This window comes from Eretmochelys imbricata, chromosome 2, assembly GCF_965152235.1.
Source record: "Eretmochelys imbricata isolate rEreImb1 chromosome 2, rEreImb1.hap1, whole genome shotgun sequence".
Lineage (NCBI taxonomy): Eukaryota > Metazoa > Chordata > Testudines > Cheloniidae > Eretmochelys > Eretmochelys imbricata.
Window position 1 is genome coordinate 91,956,149 of NC_135573.1, and position 17,912 is coordinate 91,974,060.

General features: G+C 42.6%; 1 protein-coding gene across 3 annotated transcripts in view; it reads right to left on the bottom strand.

The window, feature by feature from the left end:
- Positions 1–328: 328 nt before the first annotated feature.
- FAM210A (family with sequence similarity 210 member A) overlaps positions 329–17,912 on the bottom strand; it is a 30,683-nt gene continuing 13,099 nt past the window's right edge. For all 3 annotated transcript variants that reach the window (XM_077810475.1, XM_077810473.1, XM_077810474.1), the window contains 3 exons: positions 7,237–7,728; positions 4,159–4,270; positions 329–1,460 (listed from right to left, as the gene is read on the bottom strand). In XM_077810475.1, the coding sequence (XP_077666601.1) occupies positions 1,161–1,460; positions 4,159–4,270; positions 7,237–7,697 (873 nt within the window). In that variant the 5' untranslated portion in view covers positions 7,698–7,728 and the 3' untranslated portion in view covers positions 329–1,160. The remainder of the gene's footprint in view (positions 1,461–4,158; positions 4,271–7,236; positions 7,729–17,912) is intronic.

Sequence of the window (17,912 nt, forward strand, 5' to 3'; positions counted from 1 at the left end):
AATTCACTCCCCTCTCTTGCTTCGATATAGATTTTGGCCAAATGAGTCATGAAATGATGGTGCCTCGATAGTCAGGCTTTATACAGTTGCAGCAACAGACCTGGTATGATGATCAGGAACAGTGCATAAACCCTTACTCCAATGAGCAATTTTAGGTTAATCTGAAACCAGAAGAGCGTGTAGGGGAACTCGTTTTAAGTGTCTGATAAGATTCCTGCTTATTTGTGTTATCAGTCCTAATGACATCCGTGAAAATTCTCAAGTAAGTGAGCAACATTTGGGCCCACCACTCTATTTTTAAAAATTATCACTATATGCCATCAGTAGGTGCAGACTTATCTCCCTTTCATTTTTATTATTGCAAGTAGTACAAAGCGGAACACCTTCAGTAAATTACAGCATAATTCTGGATGAAAATGAATCAGTTATGCTTTAGTCCATATGCAGTTACAGTCAGTACATTTTATTCAATCCTATAACATTCTCAATTGTAATTCAACTTTATATAAAAACAAAAGTATACATGGCTACTGTAATTAACTCATCTTACTATAATTTTCAGTTGAAAGGCTTTTGAAAGTTTAAAGACATTTTTTAAAACAAAGATCCAGATCCCCAACTTGCGTAAGCTGTTTTAACTCAACTGAAGCCAGTGTAGCTATGACATTTTACGCTAGCTAAGGATCTGGCCCATTAGTTCACTCACTTGCAGCATCAGTGGTAACGGTTTGCCTCAGAGTTGAAATGGCAGTGGTTAGAGAGAGATCACTGCATATATAATATATGACTGAAAAGGAGAGGACTCCTTTCTCTCAAAAAGAAATCTGTATTCCCAGGGAATGGAGGAACCAGTCTGACACAATGCTGGTTCCCAGCTGACGGCCAGAATAATATTATGGATCTTAGAGAAACATCTCGACTTACAAAAAACTAACCACCACTGTTGCCATTGCACATATGAATTTTTAATACTCGATTCATTTTCTCTTTTTTTTCTTTTTAAAAGAACTTTAGCATTAAAGAATTTACAGAAATCTTTAATCCTGCGAACACTGATATTCTCCACCCAGCCAAATGAAAGCTCAGCAGAAAGTCCATATCCAGATGCTCCAAAGGGTTAAATTGCATAATGTTTTGCACAACCAAAGCTGAGCATTTTCTTATTCTTTTCTTTTTTTAAATGAAACTTTATCTTTGGTTTCTTGTATTTTTTCTGTTATCCTATCCTTTGTTTCTTCCATCTTCTCTGTTATTCTATCCTTTGTTTCTTCCATTTTTTCACTAATCATGTCCCTGGTTTCCTCCATTTTCCCTGAGAGACGCTCTTTTGTTTCTTCCATTCTATCCTGTAGGTATTCCGTTACCGGAGGGGGCGTGGACATGTAGCCATGCTTACGAAGATACTTGACAGTAATGGATGTTCCTCCTAAAGTTACAGTGTATCTGGCAGGAGTTGCAATCTTAAAGGAAACCAAAAAAGTATCAAAATTATGTGTAAATGGGATTGGATATTCTTTACAAAATTTCTCCATTTTTGTAAAAAGCTTATATTGGTCAACTCCAACTTTTAAAAAAAGGAGCTCCAGTTATAAGGAAATAAATTAACCCATTCTGAAGGGAATTCTTCAGAAAGGCACTTTCTCTCTCACATACACACACTTTCATTTGAAGTATCCCAAGTATTACAGGTTTGAAGAGATATACCAATGAGGCATAACTGCATGCACCCCTGAGGTGTATCACTTCTGGGATGAAATACAGCAGCTGTTTAACATCACAACCAGTTTGCCCAACAAAGTCCATACCGGTACTTTGTTGGTGAAACTTGTTGGTCAGAGGTGTGTTTTTTCACTCTCTGACAGAAAAGTTTTACTGACAAAAGTACCAGTGTAGACAAAGCTATAGTGAAAACAAGGTCTAAATGAACCCTCTGGATTGTGCTGTCTAATCTCTCATCCTTTATTGCTCCTTTTCTTCTCCTACCCAAATCTTTGTTCCCAGCTCTGATCTCCACATAATGATATATCATCATGAAATAAAAGTGGGAGGACAAATACTAATTCCTAATTCAGCGAGAGCTGAAGGTTTGGCAGCTCTTTAGCTACTTATAAATACTCTCTGAATCTGTCTCTCACTTTAAAATAATCTCACTTTGGTTAATTGCTCCTTACTGGAAAATACTAAACAATGCTATAAGACTTGACAGAAGCTTTGAAGGCCAGTCACTTTTACTACGGCTAGACACTGGTGTGGAATAAGACAGATAGGTTTTCTGTTTGGGCTTAAGAAGTCATAATTTATCTTGTTATTGACAGTCACTGCACCCAGTAACAAAAGAGCAAGTTCCTAAAAATATTTTAAATACCATTTAAACAAAACAAAAATAAAAGAAAGCAAATGGCAAGCAGCCACCAGGATGATCTGATAACCCAGAACGCAAAGTAGGACTGAAAGAATCTGTTTCATTACAAGAAAACGCACAAAACAAATATTTTAAAGGTGATGTAAGATTAAATGCCAATTCATTTTTCATAAAGTTTACAATAGCAAAGATAAGTTAGTACTGAACGTAAACTGTATTTTCTACTGTTTTCTAGCAACAAAGCAGAATCAGTCCTAGTCTGCATCAAACCAGGCCCCTGATTATGTATAATTAAAAGGGACTCCTGCTTACTGAATAGAATTATCAAACCAGTGGCAACTGTTTATAAAAATTGTTTAGAAAACCCCTTTAATACTTATACATTCTATACTACCTTCTGGGATTCTATGACATCTAGCCTCTAGTTAATGGTTAAATGAAACCCTCTTGTTAAAAAGGGTATTTACTTTACAGGGAAATATTAACCCAATATCCAAAAATGAAGAATACTGGGAGAACTTGGCAGTTACCCCACAACGTGAGCATCTACAGAGGGGGCAGGAAATGTAACGGGAAGGGATAAAGTTGGTCAAATTAATATTCTCTTCCAAAAAGCAAAGATCCTCAGAAAAAGATTACTAGCACACAATTTTAGATTATAAATTCTTTGGGGGCAGGAATTATCTTTTAAATATGTCTGCACAAGTGACTAGCAAAATGGGGCCTGGATGTGGTTTGCCTCAAGACTCCACCACCTGATGTTAAATAATAAGTCAACTCTGAGTAGGTACAGGGCCAGATTTTCATAATGTCACCTGCATTTATGAAAATGTCACCTGCATTTATGGACCTAGATAGGAGATGAGTATTTTTTAAAACATGGCCCTTAAATTTACATCAGGCTTGATCCTACTGCCCTCCATTTCAATGGAAGCAGGATTGGACTCAATGCAAGAAATGTACATATACTTGGCACAGCCAAATCTCCGGACAATAGTACACATATGTACTATATACCAATCCAAGAACAGGTTGTGTTTCTTATAAAATCTTTATATTTTAAATGCATACATCCATTGACTTTCTATAGGCACCAGTATACTAAACTGTTTAAATGGGCAAGTGTCTGTGCCTTTACTTCATCATCACTTTACTCAGGATAAAAGTTAGATACATAACTAGTAAAGCGCATTAAAACAATCAGATATATGCACAACAAAAGGACAACGTATCACAAATAAAGATGTTAATACTTAGCTCTTGTACAATGCTTTACACGTTCAAAGCACCGTACAAACAGATTTTGGATATTTTTTTCTGGGTTTAGATCTACATAATCTGATCTTTAAGTACTGTATTAGGACAATTGGACAATTAAATCTTGACTAAGTCAGTGACGAAAGCATAAGTACTAAACGAAAACATTCAGTAGAAAAAAAAATTGCACTGTCACCTGAAGAACTCAAAGCATTTAAACTGTCATGCTCTGGCTCTGTGAGTTACGTACAGGGAAAACAGAGGTATTACACTGGATTGTCACCACTTCTAGGGAACACCAAACAGCCATTCAACAACAAAAAAATACCAGTTTAGGAATATTTTCTTGCGATGCAAAGGTGCTTAAAAGCACTATGATGACCCTTTTAACCTGAGTAATGTGAATATTTAGGTTTAAAACTTTCATTTTAAAAAGTCTAAACCATTAAGAGGGAGAACAGCGCTAATTTTTTCTGATCTAATAGAATTATTTAGACCACTGGGCGACGTCAGAACCAATTAACTATAATGGTACTTACCTTATACATTGCATATGCAGTTAATGCATATCCACTCTGAGAGTTTTTCAGAATGCTTACAATGCTTTCTGGTATGCCAATGAACTCTAGGAAAGGAACGACATTCACTCCTCTATCAAAGAAAAAAAGATATACATAAAAATGGGATGATGTTTGAAAGGATCATTAAAACTTGTAAATTGTACTAAAAAAATCATTTCTCTTCATTATTAGATTTAATGGTAAAAAGTTATATTTCAAAATGGTAGTTTCATTCAGCAAAGCATTTCTTAATCTAAGCAACATGCTCGTTTTTAAATAGATTTTCTGGTATGTTTGTATAACATGTAAACAAACAAGATTTTTACATTATTTGAAGAAATGAAAGTAATAAATTAGACCTGATGGTTTGAGATACTGCTTAATCAAACTGCTTCTGTCCCTATTTAGTATATTTGGAGGTAAGTAGATACACTGGTGCAAAGACAAAAAGTCATATTGATATAAACTGTGAAGGCTCTGTTTGTATGAGAACTGAGAACCAGCTTCAATCTAAGTGCTGGTCTTCACTAAGTGCCGGTCATCACAATCGATGCAGCAGGGATCAATTTAGCAGGTCGAGTGAAGACCTACTAAATCGATGGCAGAATGCTCTCTAGTCGACTCGGGTACTCCAGCTCTCCAAGAAGAGTAAGGGAAGTCGACCAGAGAGCGTCTCCCGTCGACACAGTGCAGTGAAGACACCGGGGTAAGTCGACCTAAGCTATGTTGACTCCAGCTACGTTTTCACGTAGCTGGAGTAGCGTAACTTAGGTCAACTTACCCCACAGTGAAGACAAGCCTTAAGAGATGGAGACAGAGAACACAATATACTTGTTTGTTTTAAGATTAATTTGCAGCCTACCCCCATAACGAGGTATCCTGGTTCCAGTCCCTCACATTTCCTCTCCAGAGGCATTAAACCAGTGGTGGGCAAGACATTTTGCTGACGTTGACTATCTGCAGGCACGGCCCCCTGCAGCTCCCAATGGCCACGGTTCGCCGTTCCCAGCCAATGGGAGTATATGCAATTAATTATACAAGAAAAGGATTCTCCGATATTTAGAACTATTGTTCTAACATTTAGTTTTGCCAGCGTCACTGAAAGCCTTAAGATTACCTGTACAGGATGTTCTATAAGTAGTATGCTATCGTAGTCAGCAAAATTTTCAACTTCTCTAAACTATTTTAGAGTTTTAGTCCTTATGCTGTGCATTATCAGTATCAGAAGGAATAAATACAGTACTGGAAATAGTGTGTTACCAAACTCTTGCTCTATAAAAGAAAGTGGCTTTTTTCAGCGTTAAACATTAAAATGTTAACTACTAAGTATTAGAAGACTCAGATTAGAAAACTAAGATGGGCCTAAATATGTTGACACTGCCCCTTTTAAATTTGTTGATAAATAACTTCAGACTTGAATAATTTAGCCCTATGCAACTATTATTCATGATCCAACTTACTTTTCACCTCAAGAATGTTCTGCTTTTCTAGTATGATATACTGAGGCTCTGCTTCTCACTAGTTTCTAATTAAATGTTTTCATCTGTGTCCATTTGTCAAAAGTTTGTTTTAACTGCTAACTAAAGACTCAGACAAACTAGCTACACTGTACTCAGTCTAAAATGTCTGGATGTGAGCATCAACTTAGATCCATCCAAAACAAAATATTTTAATAGCTTGGGACCTTTATTACTCTGAGATGGGCTAAATTTAGAATGACATTTGGATCTATAGCTCCTAGAAAGGGCAATTATGCCAGCTGGTTAGAGTAACTAAAACAAACACTTGTGTCATAATGCATTCTGATGTCAAAGGCCCATCCTTCCAGCCATAAACTATCATTGTTTCATGTCTTCTATTATTAAATATGCAACATGCACAGTCCAGAGATAAACAATTACTCAAATTCAACAAAAGTCACAGACTAATAAAACCTCCCTCTAATCTAAACTGATCTTGTAGCTGACATGAATATTGCTTATTCCAGTCAAGGTGAGTTTCCAAAACAGAAACACACCATTGTAAGTCTTTGGGATCCAGCAATTTCACATTAGATCTAGTGTGGCTAGACGAGAGTAGATGTTGTGGAGCGTTGATACATAAGTTTTATTACAAGATGTACAAATACTAACAAGAGAAACAGAAAAAGCAGGATGATTGATGGTATCCAGAGCTCATATGCAAACATGTATGTATGTCTGGCAGTCTGTTCAAATGATGTCCAGACCTGAAATAGCACGGGCATTGCAAATAAGGACTGGAGTGTATTAGTAAGTGCTGCATACTCCATGCACACCTGACACTCCCAGTGCTTTTGTGAGGGTCCAAAAAAGAAAAGAATTAGTTTAAATAAAACCCCAGAAACAAAGCGTCACCATACTATACATTTTCATCCACCACATTGTTTTGGAGAAGTATGGGGAGAGAGATGACAACTAATCTCAGTGATAAAACTAGTTTCTTGGGAGGAATAGAAGCAAATGACACATTTTCTTAAGTTTCTACTAATGGGTCTAACCTAGACCACCAAACACGTGGTGAAACTGGAAGTTTTGGTTCCCAGTTCCTACTGGAGGATGGAAGATAAAGAAGATAGTAATGGATCAAAGAATTCTTCAAAGGCTTTGTGTCCCTCTCACAAAAAGCTTCTGAACACAAAGATGGGGGGTGGGAGGGAACTATATTTAAAAGGTAACGTGAAATGGCTGGCTTTGTGGCTTAGCAGACAGCGCAACCATATAGGGAGACCTGGGGTGGAGCAGGGGGTTGAGCGCCCGGAGAAACCCCTGCGCCCGGAGAAAGCCGGCACCTATGATGTGTGCATTGTTTTATTTTGGTGACAATTACATTCCTTCCAAATGAAGATAAAGTATTTGGTATAGACAGACTTTCATTAACAATCTTGGGCTTTAGTACTAAAGACATGGAGTCTCCTTTTGCTGATGGAGTAAGTTGGGTAATTTCTGACACATAATAAGATCCATATTGCAGATGGTCTTATATATATTTGTCTCAGATTAACAGCAATAATGATCTTGTAACAAATCAGTAACTTACTTCATGGCTGCGTAGTAAAAGGATCCAAACCATACACTGGAAGTCAACAGATGCACTGGAATCATAACTTTTCCATACTGTTTAAAAGTTCTCTTGAACCTCTGAAAGAGACTAATTGATTTGTCTTGTAATGGATCAGGCTCTAAAGAACTTGATTCTACAGGGGTCCCCTGGGGTATATCACTAGCTGGTTTCAAAGGGTTTTCTTCCTTTTGTTCTTTGTGGTGAGTGCCTTCTGGTTGGGATGAAAATACATCCAATGACTTTCCTTCCTTTGAGAGATACAGTGTAGCAGATGCATGGAGACACTGTTTTTCAGGGCCCAATGCCAAAACCACTTTGCATCCAGTCTGAGGCAAGACTGGTTTCCCATTTAAGTGTTGAAGGAAACCAGTGCGATGTGGTACCAAACATGTCCGATGTGCCAGCTGAAACACAGTCTGTATTAAATTCCTTTGCATTCTGATGACTGATGAGAGCTTGCTACAGTTCCTAGGGAAAGCAAACAAGAAAAAAGTTGATTTCTCTAAATTAAGAATAGCCATAATAATGGTATTTCAAAAGATTAATCTGCAACTTCTTCAATGTGACTTTAAAATCTGAGGATACTTTCAAGGGTTAGAAGAATAAAAAAGTATCATACTTAAGTGGATAGCAACTAAAGCGGTTTCCTTCTTTACTCAAGAAACTGAAAAGTTTTGCAGTTATTACCCAAATCATCTTAATGCTCATGTATTTAATATTCTGAAAAAAGTGTGCTGTTAAATTATCTTCCTCACACTGAAAATGCTCATTCTAATGCTTTATGTGTAACAGAGTGATCCTTTTAGCTGACATAAATATATCACAGCCTCACTGATTTGCTCTAATGACTGTATGGCGCGCTTTATTAGAATGAGGAAAACCATTAATACTATAGTGATACTGGATCAAATAATGTATTGATAATGGAGTTTAGTTTTAATGATCTACATTACTTTGTACTAAAATAGTAAAAATTATTTTTTGTTTTTTGTTAAACCAATGACATTTTCGTAATTCCAGACCTAACAATGGAATGCTGCTGTTGAATCTGTGCTGAGAAGTGGTGTGTGTCACTGTTGGATTTCAATTAACATGATGAAGTATTAGCAGTTACACTGTAATTCAGAATTTTTCGAACTATATATAACCCAGATGAACTTTGCATTTTAAATGCCTAGTGAGTATTTCTGAAAGTTCAGTAAGACCAGCTGACAGCTCACACACACTCACACACAAAACAAACACGAAGATAATTTCAAATAGTACACATAGATTCCAATGTCACGTTATTCACAAAAATTGCAAGTTTTAGGGCAATAAGTGAAATTTTAACTATTTCCTTTCATTTACATAATGTAGCACGTTATAGCCCAGCTGAATGCGGACCTCTACCTTAATTTTGCTCAGGTTAATGCTGGTTAAGTCAGTTGCTGCTCCACTTACCTTTCAAATCTGCCTCTGATAGCACTTAGAATTTTAAATCCCATGAACAGTCTAAACTCACATTAGAAAACCAGTGGCATTTAATTGTACATCGCTGTCTCCCTTTAGATTTGACTTGTTTAAAAAACAAACAAAAACAAAAAAACCCACCCAACTTTGGCTGTATTCTGTATTTGGTAGTTGAGGTGCAAAGTTAACATTTTTTAGCTTGCTAAGAAAGACTTCATGATGTAAATGGAAGACTTGGTAGCACACAAAAAATTGGGCATGGGCCTTTTGCTACTGTATGGGTGTATAATAGAATGAAAGACTTGGAAGGTTCTTGACCCTAGAAATACAATTCTTGTGTACACTAAAGACTCTGATGAATAGAGAATCAGGGAAACAGACATTACAAGACTGCAATTTAAGAGGGGAAAGGATTTTTCGTCAATCTGAGGGTTGTCTACACAGGAACGGTTTACTCGGGAGACACACTTATTCTGGTACAAGAGTGGCTTTTTTCAGTAGGGAGTTTAAAGTTTATCCCAAGCGACATAAGTTAAACTTAAAAAAAAAAAAAAAAGGCATTCATATTGGAATACTGTCTACATGTTTTCTCACCTTTTGCAGTATACACAGGTATAATTAAACCAAAAGAGTAAGTCCACACTGCTTTGTCTAAAGAAGCTGTGACTTCCCTGTGTGAATCATAGCATCCACAAAACACTGTGCTTTTCCTTAAAAAGTGCACAGCATTCTGGGCAGGTATCCCAAGAACATTCTGCTGCTAATATCAAACCATTATACGTTGTTTCTCCTGGTGGATTATGGGATACCTTCTGAAATTCTGGGCCGTGGGGTCAAACTCCTATGATTCCTTCCATAATTTTGCAAAATTCATCTGTTTATCGTAGCCAATACCATTTTCAAAACTGTTGGTTTCAAACAAATTTTATAAACTGCTCTCAGGCAGCGTGGAGGAAGCACTACTGAGCACCATGATCTTGACCATCCTACATACAGACAGGATGCTCCTGATATACTGGCAAACACTCAGGTCTGTGCCAAAACAGACAGATCACCACCACAATACTGTACAGAAACAGCTATTGGAGGAGGCCGACGATGAAATTGGGCAGTTATTTCTAAGTATTTTCTTAGGCTGGTGTCACAGAGTAGAGTGCCACTTCTGGGTTCAGCTAATGATCACTAACTGGTACGACAGGACACTGCTGCGGAGCTAGGATGTTTGACTGCAGAACTTCAGGATATGGAAGGCTGCTCTCTTGGAAAACTGTGCAAAGCTCGTCCTGGAGTTGCAGTGGTGAAATACCAATGAGGCCCACTCAGTGTGCAGAAGCATGCGGTCATTGCCGTTGGGAAGCTTGCAATGCCCAGCTGCTACCAGTCAGTAACTAACCAGTCTAGTTGGTAAATCAACTTTCAGGTTTGTTGGTCATGGCGGTACACATTGTTGGCTACGAGGGTGTTGCTGTCCTGGGTCATTAAGCTTGGCAATGCACAGGAGGTTAGTGATGACTTTTGAACCTTTGGGGATCCCAAATTATATAGAGGTCATTGATGGACCCATGCATCCCTGATGCCAGGATATGTAGAAATTCACCTCTGGTTTAGGCAATGAAAAAATGGAACTTTTGCTCCCAAAACTACTATAAACACATATGGTGTCAGGGTTGTCGGGGAGAATTGGCTTACTTTCTGCTTCTCTGGCTTATCAAGCCTTTTGCTAAACACATGGTGTGACAGGTTGGATCACAGAAACCCCCCTGGCGCTGCCAACTGAGGTGCCAAGACTACTTCTGCCCCTGCTTTCCCTGCCAGCTTGGGACTCCAGAGCCCTGCCTTGTGCCAGACACGCTTGCAGGCCACAAACACAGACCCAGGTCTGAACCATGTCCCACAAACTTCAAGCTTAACTGAAAGAACCTTAAGAAGCGTTCCTTTCTTTAACGCTCAGATGCCCAACTCCCAATGGGGTCCAAACCCCAAATAAATCCGTTTTGCCCTGTATATGAGTTTATTCTGTATAAGCTTTAAATTGTTCGCCCTCTATAACACTGATAGAGAGAGATGCACAGCTGTTTGTCCCCCCAGGTATTAATACATACTCTGGGTTAAATAATAAGTAAAAAGTGATTTTATTAAATACAGAAAGTAGGATTTAAGTGATTCCAAGTAGTAACAGACAGAACAAAGTGAATTACCAAGCAAAATAAAATGGAACACGCAAGTCTAAGCCTAATACAGTAATAAAACTGAATACAGATAAAAATTTCACCCTCAGAGATCTTTCAATAAGTTCCTTTCACAGACTGGATGCCTTCCTAGTCTGGGCACAATCCTTTCCCCTGGTACAGCCCTTGTTCCAGCTCAAATGGAAGCTAGGGGACTTCTCATGACTGCAGCCCCCTTTGTTCTGTTCCACCCCCTTATATATCTTTTGCATAAGGCGGGAATTCTTTGTCCCTCTCTTGGTTTCCACCCCTCCTTTTAAATGGAAACCAAGAGAGTGACAAAGAATTCCCACCTTATGAATTCCCATCCTCAGTCAATTGTCCTGGCTGATGGGAGCCATCAAAATTCCAAACCACCATTAATGGCCCACACTTTGCATAATTACAATAGGCCCTCAGATTTCATATTTCTAGTTTCAGATACAAGAATGATACATACATACAAATAGGATGACCACACTCAGTAGATCAGGGGCTCTCCAACATAGCGCCCACTGGGCCAGTTGTGTGCGCCCGCAGGACACCATGCCACCGAAATGCCGCCGCCGAGCGCAGCCAGTGGAGAACCGCCCGCTGAAATGCCACTGAGAAGCACTGCTGTTTCTCAGTGGCATTGCAGCGGTGACGCTTCCTTCTGCTGCCACTTCTCGGCAGCATTTCAGTGGCGGGGTGTCTGGGAATAGTATTGTGCTATTCCCGCAGAAAGGTTGGGGACCACTGCAGTAGGTTATAAGTTTTGTAATGATACCTTACAAGAGGCCTTTTGCATGAAGCACATTCTAATTACATTATATTCACACTCATTAGCATATTTTCCTAAAATCATATAGAGTGCAACGTCACACATGGATAGGAGAAAGAACTGTTTAACTATAACCTGAGTAGCTGCAGAATGACTACGGAGCATTTGGAAGAATGAAAGCTTAATATATCTCATGACAAGGCCTGGGCTTCTGAGATATCTGTCTTGTATCATAGGTGCTTCTGTGTTTTCCACATCTGAGAGCAAGGGAGAGAGCCTCACCAATGTGTGGGAAGTGAAGAGACTTCTGAGAGGTTATGACCAGCTAGAGAGGACGCCTCTATCCAATTCCCCCATGTGAGACAGGAAATCACTGTGCATGTACTTAGACCGCATGGTATAGGGAAGGAAAATGAAAGTAATGTAATTTAATAAATGAAGCGTATACAATGTAGCATAGACTCTGAATTGATTTTATTAGGAACTGATGGTAGAGAAAGTTGTGTCTAAGTGAATTTTTCAACGTAGGGCAACTTAAAACGAATAATTTGATTGGCGGGGGTGGAACGGGTTGGAAGGACCAAGTGTAAACTTAAAAAAAAAAAAAAAAAGGTTACTCACCTTCTTGTAACTATTGTTCTCTGAGATGTGCTCATATCCATTCCAATTAGGTGTGCACACGCTGTGCACACGGTTCGCTGGAAGGGTTTTCCCCTAGCAGCATGGGTCAGCTCTGAAGCCCCCTGGAGTTGCGCCCTCAGGGCGCTGCATATAGGGCCCTGACGACCCGCCGCCTCTCCAGTTCCTTCTTGCCGGATACTCCGACAGAAGGGAAGGCGGGTGGGTTTGGACTGGATATGAGCAACACGTCTCGAAGAACAAGATTTAAGAGAAGGTGAGTAACCGTTTTTCTTCGAGTGCTTGCTCATATCGATTCCAATTAGGTGACTCCCAAGCCTTACCAGGAGGTGGGATCGGAGTTTATGGAATCGCTGATTGAAGCTCAGCCCTGCCTAACACTGCATCATCCCTGGAGTACTGGCTTAATATGAAGTGAAGGTGTGGACCAAAGACCGCGTAGGTGGTCTACATATCTCCTGGATTGGTACCTGGGCCAGGAAGGCCACCAAAGAAACCTGAGCTCTAGTGGAGTGTGCAGTCAGAGTGGGGGCAGGGACCTTAGTGAGGTAGTAGCAAACTCGGATACAGGATGTGATCCACGACGATATCCTTTGTGTGGACACTGGGAGGCCTTTCATCCTGTCTGCCACAGGAACAAACAGCTGGTTCGACTTACGGAATGGCTTAGTTTGTTCATTGTAAAAAGCCAATGCATGGCGCACATCCAGGAAATGGAGCCCCTGCTCGTGGCTATTGGCATGGGGTTTCAGGAAAAAGACCTGAAGGAATATGTCTTGATTGGCATGGAAACTCAAGACCAGCCTCGGAAGGAACACCAGGTGGGGTCACAGTTGCACCTTATCTTTGTAGAAAATGGTATACAGAGGGTCGGATGTGAGAGCCTTGAGCTTGGACGCCCTTCTGGCTGATGTTATTGCAACCAAAAAGGCCACCCTGTAGGAAAGGTAGAGGACTGAGTACGTAGCTAGGGGGTCCCATCAGCCTTGAGAGTACCAAGTTAAGGTCCCAAGCGGCAGTGGACCGGTGAATATGAGAATATAATCTGTCTAACCACTTGAGGAACTGCCGCACCGATTAGTTAGTGAAGATGGTGCGTCCATGCTCTCCTGGGTGAAAAGCTGAGATGCAGCCAGGTGAACCTTTATCAAGGAGTGAGACAAGCTGTGCTGTTTCAACTTTAGGAGGTAGTTAAAAGGGTACTGATAAGATAAAGGGGACTGACAATTGTGTTGGAGCGATACGACTCCGCAAGCATCAAATCGTGAATCTCTTCCACTTGGCTAGGTAAGTTGCTCTGGTTGAAGGCTTTCTGCTACCCAGAAGAACCCCCCTAACGGAGTCTGAGCATGTAAGCTCTAGCGGGTTCAACCACGCAGCTTCCAACTCATGAGGTGGAGAGACTCGAGATTGGGGTGTAGAAGCCTTCCGTGATGTTGAGTGATGAGGTCCGGAACTAGTGGTAGAGTGATTGGAGTGTCCACCGACAGCTCCAGTAGCATGGTGTACATGAATGCCCTGAACTCCCTTACATTGATGTGAAGCATCAGTTCCTTCTGAGACCAGAGGACTTCAGTTCTGTGCTCCCTAAGGTGTGCTTTCCACCCCACGGTCGGGGCATCGGTGGTCAGACATTGGGATGGGCGGGATTTGGAAAACGTGACCCCTGCGCCCACCAAGTGTGGTCGAACCACCAGTGAAGAGACTTGAGCACGTCCGGTGGAAGACTAACCACCATGTCTAGATTGTGCCTATTTGGCCAATGCCAAATGCCAGCCAAGCTTGGAGAGGTCTGAGTCTGAGCCTCACCTGTTGCACTACATATGTGCAAGATGCCATGTGACCTAGGAGTTTTAAGCAACTCCTTATTGTGTATAGGGAATCGTTTGAGGTCCTGTATGATGTCATGAATGGCCTGAAAGCAGGACTGGGGTAGGAACACTCTGGCCTATGCTGAGTCTAGCTTTGCCCCAATGAACTCTATTCTCTGAGTAGGGGTGAGCATTGACTTTTGACTATTTAAGGGGAAGCTCAATGTATTGAAGGTGGATCTTATGAGGAAGACTTGTTGATCCACTTGTGTTCTGGACTGGCCCTTGACTAGCCAGTCATCTAGGTAAGAAAATACCTGAACCTGCCTTTTCTGCAGAAAAGCGGCGACAACTGACATACATTTGGTAAACACCCGAGGTGCCGATGATAGGCCGAACAGTAGTACTGTGAATTGGTAGTGGGAACTCCCGACTATAAACCTTAAGAAGCGCCTGTGGGGCGGGATTATGGAAAGGTGGAAATATGCATCCTTCAAATTGAGGGCGGCATACCAATCTCCTGGATACAGAGATGGGATGATAGTGGCCAAAGAGACCATTCAAAACTTTAGTTTCTTCATGAACTTGTTGAGATTGTGCAGGTGCAAGATGGGTCTGAGGCCCCCTTTTACTTTCAGTATTAGGAAATACCACGGAGTAAAACCCCTTTCCCCTGAGCTCCGGCGTAACCTCCTCCACAGCCCCTGCTGATAGGAAGGTTTGTACCTCCTGAACGAGAAGTTGCTCTTGAGAGGGGTCCCTGAAGAGGGACGGGGAAGGGAGGTGAGGAAAACTGGAGAGAATATCCTACCTCTACCGTGCGAAGTACCCAACAGTCTGAGGTGATTTGGGACCACGCTTGATAAAAATGGGACAGATGTTCCGAAAACCGGAAAGAAGGAGCCAGTTGAGAGATTGCTATAACACCCTCAGAAGCATCCTCAAAATGTCAGCCTAGTGTTGTGGGCGGAGGCCTAAATTATCTATGCTGGGTGGCAGGGGTGTGCAGACCCAGCTATCTTAGAGTGGCTCAGGAGTCTTTCAGATTGTGGAGTCTCGAGTCCGTTTTCTCTGAAAATAATGTGGCCCCCTCGAATGATATTGTCTGTTGGACCTCCCCAGGGAGGCATGAGGCCTGCAGCCATGAGCAACAGCGCATTGCGATGCCCGAAGCCATAGTCCACATTGCAGAGTCCGCTGAGTCTAATGCTGCTTGCAGCAACATCCTGGCGACCGTCTTGTCCTCATCCACAAGAGTTGAGAATTCTGGCTTAGAATCTGGTGGGACAAGGTCCAAGAAGTTGGACATTGTGTTCCAAGACTATGTATATCGGCTAAGGATCACCTGCTGGTTTGCAATCCGAAGCTGGAGCCCTCTGGTGGAGTATATCTTCCGCCCAAAGAGGTCCAGCTTCTTTGCATCCTTAGCTCAAGGGGTAGGTCCATGCTTTTCCCTCGCGTTAACAGTCGCCACTCCCCAGTCCAGCGTGGGGTGGGTAAACAAGTATTCCTTGGAGGGTACAAAGTACTTTCTCTTGACTCCCTTAGCTGTAGGAGCCAGAGAGGATGGTGTTTGCCACAGGGTTTTTGTGTTCTCCTGAATGGTCTTTATCAGGGGAAGGGCCACCCTGGTGGGTCTTGCCAGGGATAAAATGTCTACCATTGGGTCTGACACCTAGGTGAACTCCTCCATCTGTACCCTGAGATTCTGAGTGATCTGCCTTAGAAGTTCAAGGTGGGCTCTGCTGTCGGGAAGGGCGGGGCCCCTCCCGAGGATGTCCCTGCCATCGCCTCATTTGGAAACGATGAGGAGGAGCCCGGAATATGGGAGGGGCCCTCCTGCCATTCCAGCTCCTCAAAATGCTTCAGCTCTGCCGCCAAGTCAGGGTCTGCTTCGGTGCTGGACTCTGCTGCGGTGATAGTACTGTCCATGGTACTAAGTGTAGCCACGGTGCCAGGTCCAGTGCTGGGTCTGTTGTCAGTGCCAGGCGCGGTACCAATCGTGGTGCTGGCAACGGTGGCTGATGCCCGGGAGAAATCCCTAGCCCTAGACGCAGTTCTTCTCTTGGATGTGACAGAAAGGGAGTGTACTGAGGCGGACCCCTGGGACTGGTGGTAAGCCCATGGGGTCCAGAAAGGCCACTGGGTTGGCATCTGAGCCGGTACCTGCCATTGTGGTGGCCACAGTACCAGAGGAAAGGTTTGGGTCAGCCCCGCTGACTGGGAGTGCTAGTGGCTATGATGCTGGTTTCTCTGGGACACGTGTGTCAGTATCCGATGTGGACTCTAATGAGTCCACGTGCATGGCCCATTGTGGTGCCGTGCCTGTCGGTGACAGGGATCAGTGCCGGGGCGACATAGATTATTGCCGAGTCATAACTGGCTTGCCCCTAGACTTCACCGGTGACCTCTGAGTCGTTTGGGGACTTGGGAGTGGTGCTGTGAACCATGGTTGGGGGAGTGCGGGCCTGTCAATGTTATCAGGTTCTGCACTGCCTCATAAGTCTCGGGTGTGGAAGAATGGTCCAAATCTGCCACCTGGGTCTCCTCCGGTGGCACTGGACTCATCAGTCCCTTCCGTGGGCCCAGAGTCAACGGTGGCTGTTGAGCTGGAGGACAGGTGCAGTCTCCCTCCCTTGGGTTCACGTTCCTGTGCGCAGGAATGGGAGCGCCCTTCCTGTGCTGCTGCTTCGGAGCAGGAGACCGTGAGCAGTGCCGAGATTGATCCCGTGCAATGTTCAGTGCTGGGGAATGCTGGTGCCGAAGGTCTCTGACCCCAGAGTCTTTCCTTGGCACTTTCTGAACCACAGCCAGTGCGCTGCGCACCAACGCTCAGGAGCCCGGTGCTGCCTCCATGGTGCTTGACTCAGACTGAGGGCAGAGAGCTGCTTCCAATTCGTAGCAACTTTAGTCTGTGATCCCTCTCCTCCTTCGTGTGGGGGCAAAAGCTTCTACAGATCTTGCACCTGTCCGCTTGATGGGACTCCCCCAAGCACTTTAAGCAAGCTGAGTGTGGGTCGCCCTTTGGCATAGGCTTCTGGCAAACCCCGCACAGCTAAAACTCCTGGGTCCAAGGAATGCCCCAGGCCTGGGAGAGGGACCCCCCAGTACCCCAAGTCCACATATCTAACTAACAAACAATTTTTAAACGATCTTTAACTATTTACAGGAAATGCACTAGAGGATCGCTTGTTGAAAATGAGAGACAAAACGTTCTGACGACTGCCACTGATGGTAAGAAGGAACTGGGGAGGCAGCGGGTTGGCAGGGCCATGAAGGCGCAGCTCTAGGGGGCTCCAGAGCCGACCTGATGGGTGCTGCTAGGGAAAAAGCCTTCCAGAAAACTGTGCATGTGGTACGCACACACCTAATGGGAATCGATATGAGCAAGCACTCAAAGAAGAATAAATAAAATGGTGCAGAAATAGCCAAAAGGACAGAATCAACTTGTTTGTATAGATGGGATCACAAAAATAAGAAGGTGGGATTGTAACTGTTCTCCTTATCTTCAGGGGTAGAATGATGTGGGAACTGTCTATCCTTTGCAGTTGGGGGTGTGAAAAGGGAATCTCAAATTTGCTGTATTCTCAATAGGATTAATTAGGTTAAGGTGTTGTCCATGTGAGCACAGCATAACAAAGTCCTCCAGCTAATTTATCTGCTTCTGCATCATATTCGACATCCTTTCCTGCAAGTCTATTTCTCTGTCCAACTGGTCCATACACTCTCGACAGCTCCTCGGCATGTTCCTAGTTTGTCCTTTCTCACTTGTTCTTCTCT